The following is a 13881-nucleotide window of genomic DNA, read 5'->3' as shown; positions in this document are numbered from 1 at the left end:
CCAGCCTGGCCGCGTGCCGCCGAGCTGCCTGGTCTCCCAGCTACGCGGCGCTCGCCACGGGGCGCGCGGGGCGCGGGGGGCGCGCTGGCCTCGCAGAGCTTCCCGGGTCGGCTCCGTGAGGTGGCGGCTGAAGCAGACAATGGCGCCTGGACTGCTGTGGCGCGGCTTGGCCCCTCTGTGGGGCCACTTTTTCTAAACTTTTTACCCCCCATGAGTCAACTCTTTCGACGTGCGATACAGATGGGAAAGCGCTTTCCTGGCCTGTGTTTCTCGACGCTTCTCCACAGCCCGGGAAGGTAGGTTCTACCTTCAGCCCCATGTTCCACAAGGACGTTTGCTTCCCAAACTGTGGATTTCTGTGAAACACAGCGCAGAGTTTTGGAGCTGGAGGAGCCTTAGGTTGTCCTTTCCGGGTCTCTCTCTTTTCTGGCATTTTCCCGCCGAGGTTCTCCCCTGGCATGAAGGGGGCTAGAAGTGTGAGGGGAAAACAGCAAATAGGACGGGCGGGCCTGCGCAGGGGCCTGGCCTCCTCAACCTCCTGGATTAGGTGGGTGGTTAGCATCCCCGTTTCACAGGCGAGGAAACTGAGGCGGGCGAAGGCAAGGCCACTCGCCCGTTAGGCCTCCCACCCCACCCGCCCGGGGTCCAGGGCCAGGCACCTTGTGAGCGGCGCGGAGGGCGCGGAAGGAGCAGGGGCCGGGCTGAGCTGAGCTCTGGGCCCCGGACCAGCATGGGGGATGGCCCTGCATCTAGCCCTCTCTTTCTCATTTTAAAGGGTTAAAAATGTGGATACTTTATTCTCCTTTTATTTTAACATTTATTTGTACATTTAAATGAACTAGACAAAAGAAAGCAGGTAACACATAAATGATAAAGCATGATAAAACGAAAACTTCTGAACCCCAGGACTCAACTGAAGAATTAGTAGTCATCAAGGTTTCCATAAAGTACACTATATACCTGGTAACCAGGCACATTAACTCGCTTAAGCCTCACAACACACCTGTGAGATGAGTGTTGTTGAACCCATTTTACAGATGAGAAAACTGAGACACAGACTAAGTTACTTACTTAACAGCATTGGGTTGAGACCTAGGTAGTGGCTCCAGAGCCTGTGCTCTACCTCTCATGGCACCTATAGGATACCTACCTGTGTACCTAGTCCATGCTCCTGCCTCCTCTAGGTGTAACCACTGTCATGAATATTAATGTTAATATTTGTTTTCATTAAAATAATAAAAGGCTTCTAAAACCACAAACTGGGATAAAATATCTGCAGATCATATATTCCATAAGGGACTTGTATCTAGAATATGTAAAAGGCTCTTACAACTCAATAATAAAAAGACAAATAGCTCAATTAAAAATGAGCAAAGGTGCTTGGCCAGTGTTGCTTAGCGGTTGAGCGTCGACCATGAACCACAGGTTACAGTTTGATTCCCAGTCAGGATACATACAAGAAGCAACCAATGAAGGCATAAATAATTGGAAAACAAATCAATGTTTCTCTCTCTTGCTCTTAAAAAAACACAGATGAGCAAAGGTGACACCAAGTATTGATGAGGATGTAAAGTAGCAGGAACTCTCATTCATTGCTGGTGAGAATGCAAAATCATACAGCCACTTTGTAAGACAGTCTGGCAGTTTCTTACAAAACTAAACATACTCTCTTTATTATTAAATATATTTTTATTGATTTCAGAGGAGAAGGGAGAGGGAGAGACCAAAACATGAATGATGAGAGAGAATCATTGATTGGCTGCCTCCTGCATGCCCCACACTGGAGATCAAACCCACAACCATGACTTCTTGGTTCATAGGTTGGTGCTCAACCACTGAGCCATGCCGGCTGGGCAAAACTAAACATACTCTGAACATATGATCCAGCAATCACACTCCTTGGTATTACCCAATTAATTGAAAACTTATGTCCACAGAAAATCTGCACATGGAATTTTATATTCATAATTGCCAGAACTTGGAAGCAACCAAGAAGTCCTTTAGGAGGTGAATGAATAAATAAATAGTGGCATGTGCAGACATCAAGATATTCTTCAGGGCTAGAAAGAAATGAGCTAGCAAGCCATGAAAAGACATGAAGGAGACTTACATGGATATACCTAAGTGAAAGAGCAGTTCTGAAAAGGGTACATACTGTGTGATTCCAGCTATATGACATTCTGGTAGAGGCAAAACTTTGGAGACAGTGAAAAGATCATTGGCTGCCAGAGGCTGGGAGGAGAAAGGGATGAGTAGGTGCAGCACAGTGTTTTTAGGGCAGTACAGGTGGATACATGCCATTATACATGCTCAGACTCCTAGAGTGAACCCTAATGTAAATTGTGACCTTTGGGTGACGATGTGTCAGTGTAGGTTCATTGATTATAACAATCTGTCACTCTGCTGGGGGATGTTGATAGTGGGAGGCTGTGAGTGTGTGTATGTTGGGGGTGGAGTAAGGGGAAGTCAGAATTACTATAAAAAGTATTTTTTTAAATAGGCAAAGGATTTGAATATCTGTTTCTCCAAATTGGATATACAAATGATCAATAAGTATGCGAAAAGACAATGCCATCAGTCACTAAGTAAATGCAAGTCAAAACCATTAAGATACCACTCACCCACTAGAATGCCTAGAATAAAAAAGATAGATAATAGTGTTGGCGAGGATATGGAGAAATTAGAACCCTTATATATTGCTGGTGGGAATATGAAATGGTGCAGCCACTTTGGGAAACAGTCAGGCAATTTGTTAAAAAGTTAAACATAACCCTAGCTGGCTTGGCTCAATGGATAGAGCATCAGCCTGTGGACTGAAGGGTCCCAGGTTCGATTCTGGCCAAGGGCACCTGCCTGGGTTGCAGGCTCGATCCCCAGTTGGGGGCGTGCAGGAGGCAGCCGATCAACGATTCTCTCTCATTGATGTTTCTCTCTCTCTTCTCCCTTCCTCTCTAAAATCAATAAAGAAATATATATTTTTTAAAAAAGTTAAATATAGACTTATTATAAATTCCAATTCTAGGTATCTACCCAGGAAAAATAAAAACATTTGTCCACACAGACACTTGTATGTGAATGTTCATAGCAGCATTATTCATGTAACCCAAAATAGAAACAACTCAAAAGTCCATCAACTGGATGGACAAGGAAAAAAGTGTATAAACAAAATATGGTGCATTCATACAATGGAATATTCTTCAGCCACAATGAACCTTGAAGACATGCTAAGTGAAAGGAGCTAGACATAGCACAAATCAGATAATTTCATTTCTGTGAAGGGTTCAGAAAAGGCAAATATATACAAGCAGAAAGTAAATTATAGTTGTCAAGTGCTGAGGTGAAAATGAGGAGTGAATGTAGCATGAAGTTCTGTTTAGGCTGATGGAAATGCTCTAAAATTAGTTTGTGATGCTAGTGCACAACTTTGTAAATATACTAAAATTCACTGACTTATACACTCAAATGGGTGAAGGATAAATTTTATGGTATGTAAATTATCTATACTAATAAAAGGATGATATGCTAATTAGACCGGGTCGACCGAACATCTTCCGGTCCGCCTTCTGGACAAAGCCATGGTGATGGGAGCTGAGGCAGAGGTGGTTAGGGGTGATCAGGCAGGTGAGTGGTTAGGAGCCAGCAGTCCCAGATTGCGAGAGAGATGTCTGACTGCCGGTTTAGGCCCGATTCCTGTGGTCAGACATCCCCAGAGGGGTCCCAGATTTGGAGAGGGTGCAGGCCAGGTGAGGGACCGCCCCCCCCTACCCCGTGCATAAATTTCATGCATCGAGCCTCTAGTACAGCGGTTCTCAACCTGTGGGTCGCGACCCCTTTGGGGGTCGAACAACCCTGTCACAGGGGTCACCTAAGACCATCCTACATATCAGATAATTAAATTATGATTCATAACAGTAGCAACATTACAGTTATGAAGTAGCAACGAAAATAATTTTATGGTTGGGTCACAAAATGAGAAACTGTATTTAAAGGGCCAGAAGGTTGAGAACCACTGGTTTATGGCCTCTGTGAGATGTGAGCATTTAAGGTAACAGGTCTTGCAAGACCAGTTTCTGGGAAAGAGGCAGTGACTTAATTATAGGTTATCAAGAATGTACATTAGGTTACTGGCACAAATTCATATTGCTGCCCCCCCCAAAGTCTTATTTTTCCCCATCATAATGAGAATTAAAAAATTTATTCATTGATTTTTGAGAGAGAGAAACATTGACTTATTGTTGCACTTATTTATGCATTCATTGGTTGATTGTTGTATGTGTCCTAATCAGGGGTCAAACTCGCAACCTTGGCGTATCAAGATGATGCTCTAACCAGCTGAGCCAGGGTCCTTTTGACTTTTAATTTTACCCATATGTTATTTAAAGGTATGTTGTTTAGTTCCAAATATTTGGGGATTTTTCCAGGGAATTTCTGTTACTGATTTCTAATTCAATTCCATTGCGGTCAAAGGACTTACTTGAAATAACTAATCTTTTAAAATTTACTGAGACTTGTTTTATGGTTTATCTTAACGTTTCATCTGTACGTGGAACTCGGCATTTGTTAGTTTAACCATCCATAGTTTTGTAATTATTACTTAGTGACATGTACAGTAATTTGGGGATGGTAGAAGATGTTTATTTGATGTCTTCAAGCTCCCCAAGGGCAGGCTCTGTGTCCTGTTACCTTTCTGGCCCCAAAGGGAAGCTCAGCAGACACTGGTCAGATGATTGGGTAACACTTAGAAATTGTCAGGCTGTGTTCTTGTTTTTGATCCAGAAAATGTGCTTATTGCATTATGTGACAAGACTGAATCTCACACCTTTGTGTGTTTGTATAGCATTGATGGCGTTGAATGGAACCAGAGAGATATCCACACAGGTGCTGGCTGTGACTGGTGGGGATGGAAAGCCGCCCTGAGGCAGCGGACCACCTGCACTGGCCCAGGTTGGAGCGGCTGTCCTGTCATAAAGCCCCCTAAGATGTGATGTCACACACAGAGGGGCTGTATTCTGGACTCCTAGCCTTAGCGGCTCAGTGCCCTTCTCAGAGGAAAGGCGGGCAGGCTGCCTGAACACGGCCATGGTCGGAGGAAAGGTCAAGGTTGGCGTATTTGGTAAGTGGCTCAAAGCAGGAAGCATCCTAAGCAGGTGGAAATTGTCTTTGGGACTCCCAGCCTACCTTTGGGCTTCCCTTCCTACTTCGCCTGCCCCTCTCCTCTCCTTCAGGACTCACTTTCTGTCCTTCCCTTCTCCAAACCTCCGCTCAGAAAAAGCCTGAAAGCTTGGCCCACACTAGTTATACACATGACTAGCAAAGCTGATGCTGGAGACACCGCCAGCGGTATTCCCAGAGATGCCCCGGGGACCCCGGGGTGCTGTAGCGCCCTGCGGAGATGAAGTGAGCCAGGCCTGGAGGGGCCCCTGGATTTGGTGCCCAGGAGCATGTTGGTGACTTTGGTGAGAGAGGTTTCAAGAACTTGTGGGATCAGACACAGATAGAGGTGGGCTGTGGAGTGTACACGGCTCTCTCCAGGAGATCGTGTGAAGGGGAGGGGCCAGTTAGGACCCTCACTGAGAAGGGTTGTGGGTTCAGAGAGAGGGGCTTTTTTTTTTTAATGGAAGAGATGAGTGATGTGTTTAAATGCTGATGGGAAGGAGCCATTAGAGAAGGAAAGGCTGAATATATGAGAGAAGAAACCCCAAATGCCCAGGTTGTGAGAAGACCAGATAGACTGCAGCTCAGAGGGGGCGGTCTCAGAGGGGAGGGCAGCCCCTCCCTGGAGGAGGAATGGGCCTGTGAGAAGCAGAGAATGAATGGGAGGGTTTGGTGGCAGAAAGTGAAGGGAACTCGCATCTGGTGAAGGTTGAAATCTTTAGAAGGTTCTGAAACAGCCCCTGTGGAGAATGGGAGCTGCCTCGGGAAGCGGAGGCTCACTGGCCTCATCCAGGGTCCCGCTCACGTGGGAGACCTTGACTTGCCGTGGGGCCAGTTTGTAGGGAATGCTGACACTGGTGGGGGTTCCAGACAGAATAGTATGAGGAAGCTGGGGAATCGCACACAATGCTCCCCAAATTATTCCCCAAATGCTCTGTAACCCAGAAAATACTTTAAAGTATTTTAAATCATTATTATTTATGGTTATCATTCACCACCTACACCTGGAGACATTTTATATCAAATGTTCAATAGACCTGTACCTCTCTCCTTCGTCTTAGCCCACCCCCCTTTCCCCATTGTTTTCCCTGAGACCTCTCTTCCCAGCTCTGAGGCACGGAAACCATCTTTTGTTTGGAGCTCTTGGGAGAAATTTCTGAGCAGTTCCCAAGCTCCTGGAAGTCCCCCTCCTTAGTTGGACCAGCTGGCCGTGCTCTGGCTCAGCCTGGCCCGTGGAGGTCCTTGCTGTCCCCTGGCTGCCTCTGGCCTGTTGTGACTCCTGCAGACCACGGAGTCCAGGAACACTGGGACCCCAGGCCTGTGATGCCTTGACTGTTGCCTATCCTTTCTCCTTAGACTGAAAATGGTGTTTGGTATATGCTGCCAGAAGGAGAGGTAAAGTTAGGGTGCACCCTACTACCACGTCCCGAATGACCAGGCAGGGGAACCCCCACTTGGGCCCAAGAGGAAGGGAAAGCAGGGTTCTCTAATGTAAATATCTGATATGCAGGATGTATTTAGGCGACCCCTGTGAAAGGGTCGTTCGACCACCAATGGGGTCACGACCCACAGATTGAGAACCGCTGATTTTAGCAATGCCAAAATGCTCTGCTGTCCCAAGGGAGCGGTCACAGAAGAGGGAGGTGACCTGGAACATGATTTCTACCCCGGGTGTGGGATCTGTCAGTCCAGAGGAGGGAGGGCCTGGAGGGTCGCGGGAGAAGAGCTGACCCAGCACCGGATGATCACCTGTGAGGCCCAGGCAAGGTCAGGGCCTGCCTCTGGCTGGAGAGGCACGATGGGCTCGCATGTCCAGTGAGGAAGGGGAGACAGGGAGTGGCCGGGCTCCTTGTCTGCTCCAGGCGCCCAGCCTGGCTGTTGAAGGAGGCAGAGGCACAGAGTCATGCCAGCCCCTCAGCAGGGAGCCCGGGCTGAGCCCTGAGGCAGCTGAGGGATTTCCTCACCCACAGTGGTGAAGGGACACAACCGGTAGGACAGGCCCTGGATTGGGGGGAAGCCGGTACCCACTGGGGAGGGCAGGGGAGACCCCGCCTCACACTCACTCTGCTTTCCTTCCAGGCTCTACAGGGCCCTGTACGTAGTGCAGATCTTCATTCTTGCAGGTAAGGCCTGTGCTGGTGATTGGGGAGGACGTCAGGACCCGGGAGTTGGCTCTTCCCTCAGAGCCCCCAGCCTCCAGCTGCCCAGCGGGGCTCCCCAAGGCCTGGCTCCCCAGGGGCTGGCCGCCTTTCTCCATGTATCCCCTCTGCACCCTCAGGGTGGAGTGGCGCTCAAACCCATGTCTAACTGTGAAGCTCATTCTCTGCACCCCGCAAAAATACACACAGAACCCGCAAACCAAAAGCCCACACAACCTAATACAGTCCTACCACAATGACTTTCAAATTTTTGCTTGTATACCTTTTCAAAGACTTCATCGCCTCACACATTTTAAATTAGTACCTAATTGATTTCACGGTGTCAAGGGATATGACACTTTAAAATAATGACATCTCTGTTCAGTGCTCTAACTAGTCTTCCTTCACCCATTTGCAGGAATGGTATACTATTACTTCCAGGAGTCTGTGGGGAAAACACCTCCAGACCATGCGATTGCTGGGGAATCATCACCGGTAGGCACCTCGCTCAGTCCTACAGGCTGGGATGGGCTCCCTGGGGTCATACTGCTTGCCCTCAAATGGTCAACTGTGTGTGTGTGTGTGTGCACGCGCCTGCGTGCCCAGTGTGGATTCTAGAGTAATTTGCTATTTTCGCAGAGTCAAAACATAAGCCCCGCCCCTCATGAGCTGGCTGTATGGTCACTTCAGGGTTGTGTGGCAGTGGCCTGGGTAACCCAAAGGAGCAGGTGATCCTGATGCATGTGCGAGCCCTGGAATGTGGTTCGACCCTCATGTGAGCAGCGTGGTGCTGAGCAGGACTCCTGCCTGGGGCTGCACAGCCCCTCTGATGTCCCAAGTCCAAGAACCTGTGGCAGAGCCCCCTCTCCCAGCCCCGGTCAGAGCACAGACGGATGCTGGGTCCACTGAGGCGCTGCACACCTCGAGTGGGAGCCCTTGGTGGGACGCAGCCTCGGGGCTCCGTCACGGGCGGCCTTGTGATGTTACATGTCTGAAAGGCCTCCGCCCACACTCGGTGAGCGAGCGGCTGGGCATGGAATTCTAGACTAGAAATAACTTTCCCGCCGATTCTGAAGATCCTCATTGCCTTCTGGCTTCAAATGTTGGTGTTTAAACGTGTGATGAAATTGAATCTTAGAACAGACGTTTTCCTGTGAATCTCTGGAAGCGTGTTGGTTCTTCTCTGTGTCCTCAGTATTCTGAAATGGACTGAAGGCATCTAGGGTGGGTTTTCCTCATCCATTGTCATGGACACTTGGTGATTCCTTCTGTCCTGAAAACTCCTGTCCCTCATCTTTGGGAATTGTCTTGATAAAAAGGAATGTACGCCCAGGGCAGGTGTGTCTCAGTGGTTGAGGGTCGACTCATGAACCAGGAGGTCACGGTTCGATTCTTGGTCAGGGCGCATGCCTGGGTTGCGGGCTTGATCTCCAGTAAGGGGCATGCAGGGCAGCTGGTCGATGATTCTCTCTCATCATTGATGTTTCTCTCTCTCTCTCCCTCTCCCTTCCTCTCTGAGATCAATAAAGAAATATTTTAAGAAGACTTTTAGAAAAGAATGTACTTAGAATGTCTCCTGTCACCCCCGCTTGTTGCCTCTGCTCACTTTCAGGAAGATCCCTGGTTTAGCTGTTGGTCCTCCTGATATCCTCTCTGTTCTTGCTGGGAAATGCTTTTTTCAACTTTATCTTCTGGACTTTGATTGGGTTTTCCATTCCCATAATCATATCACAGTTTGGGTTTCAAGCTTTAGAGGTTGATATTTGAACGTTTCTGTTTTAGAGCCTGTTCTTGTTCCGTTCATGAGCTCAGTTTATCTTCCTAAAGGCATCAGTCATGCTGAGGTTCCCTAAGTCCGTGGGGTCTTTAGGGGTCCGTGCTGCCCACTAACAGTCACCTCAGCTGTGCCCTCAGCCGCCTCCCTTCTCTCTCTCCCTGTCATGCAGTCCATAGGAGAGACCATGAGGCCACTGTGGGGCCTGATGGATAAGTGCTACCCTGTGGCCATTCAGGTGGGTAAGACTGGAGACTCTTCTTCCCCGAGGGGGGTGGCTGTCTGGGCACCCTGTCCTGGGTAGACACCGTGAGAGGCAGGGCAGGTGGGCGTGGGAGGGGGCGACTCCCAGCAAGCATGACTGTTTCCCCCTGTAGAGACGCAGAGTCAGGAGTGGGGAGAAGCAGGCCTCCAAGGTAAGAGGCCTCTCTGGAAGGGTCCGGATGGGGCTCTCCTGTCAGCTCCACGAGGCCCAGGGTGCCTGGCTCAGGGCCTGCAGGCCCAGGGGTGGGGGCAGGGTCCCTCCAGGAAACTCACGGCCCCGCCACCCCACCTCTGGAGCTGATAGGGAAGGACTTCCCTGGAGAAAGAATGAACTGTACGCACCCCAAGTGTGGGAAATGGGAGGGTTGAGGCGTACTGGGGGCCTCCCGGCCTGTGTGATGCCCACTTCTCTCTTGGCAGGCCACAGCCCCTGAGACTCCGGGAGGACTGAATGATGCTGCCCCCAAGGAGGAGACGGACATCCTGTCTCAGGGGGAGAAGGACCCGGAGGGGGAGGGGAGGGTCCCAGGCCAGGGAGCAGCCAGCCCCACTCCTGCTGGGAAGGAAGTGGCTGGGGAGAAGGAGGTGGCAGGGAGCCCAGGCTGGGAGGTAAGGAGGCCTGGTGCCCCAAGCAGTGCTGGGCGGTGGGCAGGCTGTGGGGATGGAGAGGGGGCTGGGGCACCCCCAACATGACGGGGCCAAACCGCATCTCAGTAGAGCAGCTCTCTGTGGAGCTGAGGGGAGCAGAGGCGGTGGGAGTCCTGGCCTCCCTGACTTCTCCTGTAGCGAGGCCTCAGTTTCCCCATCTACACTGTAGAGCCTGTCTCATCCCCCCATGCCCTTCTTTCCCAGGGAGCTAAGAAGGTCCCAAAGGAGCTGGCTCTACCTCCTTCTGGTAAGAGAGCCCAGCCCACCCTGCCTCCCTCCCTCTGCTCTGTGACCCTGAGGAGCCCCCAGGAGCCCCCACCCTCCTGGCCCAAGGAGGGAAGGCCAGGCAGCCCCGAAGGAGCCTCCTTAGCCCACTCCCCAGGGACGTGGATGGGAGGAACCCTGGTGTCAGTGCTGCCCCATCAGATCGCGCTGCCCTGGCCCTGAGGAAGGGTTCCTCCGGCAGGCGACCTGCAGGGCCTGCCTCCTCGTGTTTGTAGGGGCCTCTGGGGTGCAGAGCCAGGAGGACAGGCCCGGCGGGCGGGCCCCCCAGCTCCTGAGGAAGCTCTGGCTGGGCTGGTTCCCGGTCTCTGACAGCCCTGACCCTCAGGAGCACGAGTGACAGCCCAATAAACGCACAGAGGATGCCCTGCGGCCCCGCTGCCTCCTCGCAGGCCTCACGCCCTGCAGACCCAGTGTGGCCCGTGTACACTGTCCAGCAAGCACCACGCCTGACTCGGTAGTGGGTACTCTGGGGAGGCCGAAGGGGCCCTGCTGACCTGGGCTCCATGTCAAGGGACAGGCCAAGCTCCCTGCATGCGGGGAGCGGGGTAGCTTGTGATGAGGGCATCTACAGGACACTGGTGGGACCCGTGAGGGGTGCCGTGAGGGTGTTGCATTGGGGGCTTCTGCCCTGAGCATCTGGGGTCCCTAAGCTGTTCACTAAATGCACAAGGGTCCTCCCACGACCTGAGTAAGCCATCATTAGAAGCCCTTGGGCGCTGCCCGTGGGCTCCATCCAGGCCCCATCTGGGAGTGGACACAGGTGATGGGTGGCAGGCAATAATGTCACAGCCCAGCATCAGCGCAGGAAGTCGGGACCCAGCGGCCATCTGGTGCACTCTCCTCGGTGGCTGCAGGGAAATAGAAGCCCAGGCCCACACAGTGGTGTGATAACAAGGACTAGAGTCAGGCTGTCATCCTCCAAGGTCCCTCTGGGGCCTCCTTTCTTGTGGCTACTGCATTGTGGCAGGGGTCGAGGTTTGACCCCTGTCCGGGCGACATCTCTGCAGCCCAGAGGGGCCCATTCCTTGCCCCCAGCTCAGCCTCCTGCGCACCCTGCCTGGCCTGGCCACTCTGAGGACTGTGCCCGGGGTTGGAGCCCACATGAGTCTCCCCAGCTGCAGCCGGCCCAGGAGACAGCTCTTTCCAGCAGCAGCTGGGCCAGGAGCAGACCTGAGGGGCCAGGGAATGCGGCTAATTCAATGTTGGGGTGACCCAGAGGCCCAGGGAGGGGCTGGCTCCTGGGCTGCCATCAGGGTTCCCAGGGAGAGCTCTGCACCCCATTACTGAGCCTGGTCGTTAACCTGGCACATCACTTCCCAGCCTTCCTGAGTTCCCCACCTTTTGGGGTGTCAGTGGGGGAACAGACTTGCTGGTGTTGGCGGAGCTGCTGCCTGTGGTGCAGGGCGGGTGCTGCTGGGCCTGAGAGTCAGCATCAGGCTGAGCGAGGTCCCCCTTTCCCACGGGGCCAGCAGGGGCTGGGGCCTGTGCAGAGACTGGGACCCACAAGCAGCCAGTATGGGGCTCCACAGGCGACTGGGGTCAGCTCTCATTTTCTGAGCCTCAGTATAGCGCCTCTCAAATGGGCCCCAATGCGAGGTGAGGAGGGACAAGGCAGGCCTGGCCTGGGAGGTGCTGAGGCCCCATCGCTGCCAGGATGGTTAAGGGGCCTGGGTGGGACTCAAAGTAAGGCTGCAGCCACCAGGCTGGTTTATTGTACATCAGGGCTCCCAGCTGAGGAGCGGCTGGGGTGTGTCCCCCTCTAGCGGGGCACAGCACAGAGCTGGTAGGGGGGTGGGGCCACCAGGAGGCCATAGGTCCCATGGTCGCTGGGGCGGGGCTGCCCAGCGGGCACCGAGAAGCTGAAGCGCTGCAGGAGGCAGGTGAAGAAGAGGAAGAGCTCCATGCGGGCCAGGGGCTCCCCGAGGCATGAGCGGCGACCTGTGGGTGGGTAGGGGGTGAGGCATGAGCCTGTGCCTGGGCCCTATGCCTCCAGGCTCCCTCGGGTGGGACAGCAGGCTGGGCCCCCACAGGCACCTGCTGAGAAGGGCAGGAAAGCAGCCTGTTTGACGAAGCGGCCCTGGGCGTCCAGGAAGTGCTCGGGGTGGAAGCGCAAGGGCTCCTTCCAGGCGGTCTCGTCCTTCAGCACTGACGACAGGTTGGTGATGAGCGTGGTCCCCTGGCAGGAGACACCTCACATGGGTGGATCTGGGTGGGGGATGCCGGGACTCCTGCCACCAAACTCACGGGCGCACACTGTCTGGACCACGCCCGCCCAGGCCAGCCCCTGACCCCGTGGGGCCCAGTGACATGCCTCTCATGGGGCCTCCCTGCCACCCATCCCTGAACCCAGGGGCTCCTCCAACACTTGAGCTTGTCTTCCCAGCCAGCGGGGGCCCTCCCTCTGCGCTCACCCCCACGGCACTCGGACGGGACAGTCAGTGCTGGGCAGTGAGCGGGGCTAGGGTCCCGGTCAGTGGCCATGTCAGAGCACAGGTGGTGGGTGTGACTGAGCGGGCGTGGGGCGGCCCCAGGCCTACCTTGGGGATGAGGAAACCCTGCAGTTCAATGTCGCGCGAGGTCATGTGGGGCACGTTCAGGGGGATGATGTCCCCAAAGCGCTGCACCTCGTGGACCACAGCCATGGTGAAGGGCATGCGGGCCTGGTCCGCCATCTCTGGTCGCCGCGCTTGCCCTATTGTCTCATCGATCTCCTTTTGGACCCGGTCTGGACAGGCAAGCATCCCTTCAGGGGTCAGGGCCCGGAGGTGGGGGTGGGGTCTGGGCTCTGGCCTATGAGGGGGTGAATCGGGGGCTGGCCCATGTGGAGAAGGAAGTCACTCTGACCTCAGAGTCAGGACCCAGCCTCTGCGTAGCCAAACTCAGCTCAGGGACCATAGCTGACCCTTTCCTGCCTCCCCCATCCCACCCGACCCCCAGGCCAGGCTCACGCTGCACATCCGGGTGCAGGATCATGAGCAGGAGGGCCCAGGCCAGTGTGGTCGAAGTGGTCACCATCCCCGCAGAGAACAGGTCAGCCACCACCATGCGCAGGTTCTCACTGTTGAAGCTGCTCCTGGGGTCCTCCTTGGCCTGGCCATGCAGAGGGCGGGCAAAGGGGCAGAGGGAGGGAGCCCTCCAGTGGCCCCCCCAGTACACCCAGCAGCCTGGGGGCCCAACCCCTGGGCTTACCTCATGGCACCACCCACAGCCCCCGCCCCCATCCCTGGCAGCTGCCCCTCACCTTCTCCACCTCATCCAGGAAGGCGTCAGTCAGGTCTCGGGGTGGCTGGGCTGGGTCCCGGGTCATCTTGTGCTCGGCGAGCAGCTCGTCCAGAAGAGCCATGAAGGCCCTCTGCCCCTTGAAGACCTTGGCAGCCAGCCCCGGGATGCGCAGCAGCACAGGGACCGATTCCAGCACCTGGACGGGCACAGGTGTGGGTCCGGGGCGGGCCTTCCAGCGCCCAGGTGTCCTCTGGACAAGTCAGGGCCCCAGGACTCCCCCACCTTGCCCAGGAGTCCTGGCTCCTGCTTCACCGCGCCCTCCATCAGGTCCATCAGCTTGAGGAAGCGCGGGTCCTCGTACTCGAAGCGGCGCCCATATATGAGGGAGGAGATCAC

At 54.0% G+C, this 13881-nt stretch overlaps 1 protein-coding gene and 1 long non-coding RNA gene across 2 annotated transcripts in view; one reads left to right on the top strand and one right to left on the bottom strand.

The window, feature by feature from the left end:
• Positions 1 to 9917: 9917 nt before the first annotated feature.
• Positions 9918 to 11858, top strand: LOC102753370. Its single transcript, XR_436297.2, has 3 exons — positions 9918 to 9939; positions 10183 to 10225; positions 10479 to 11858. It is a non-coding gene; the product is annotated as an uncharacterized LOC102753370 (long non-coding RNA).
• Positions 11859 to 11947: 89 nt separating this feature from the next.
• The window catches only part of LOC102753093 (cytochrome P450 2D17), an 18796-nt gene continuing 16862 nt past the window's right edge, over positions 11948 to 13881 (bottom strand). The window contains exons 9-10 of the mRNA XM_006775949.2: positions 12298 to 12439; positions 11948 to 12201 (exon numbers count right to left, since the gene is read on the bottom strand). Of these exons, the coding sequence (XP_006776012.1) occupies positions 12023 to 12201; positions 12298 to 12439 (321 nt within the window). The 3' untranslated portion in view covers positions 11948 to 12022. The remainder of the gene's footprint in view (positions 12202 to 12297; positions 12440 to 13881) is intronic.

This window comes from Myotis davidii, unplaced genomic scaffold (assembly GCF_000327345.1).
Source record: "Myotis davidii unplaced genomic scaffold, ASM32734v1 scaffold428, whole genome shotgun sequence".
NCBI lineage: Eukaryota > Metazoa > Chordata > Mammalia > Chiroptera > Vespertilionidae > Myotis > Myotis davidii.
Note: the sequence above shows the minus strand (reverse complement) of the source record. Positions and strands in the feature narration are given on the sequence as shown.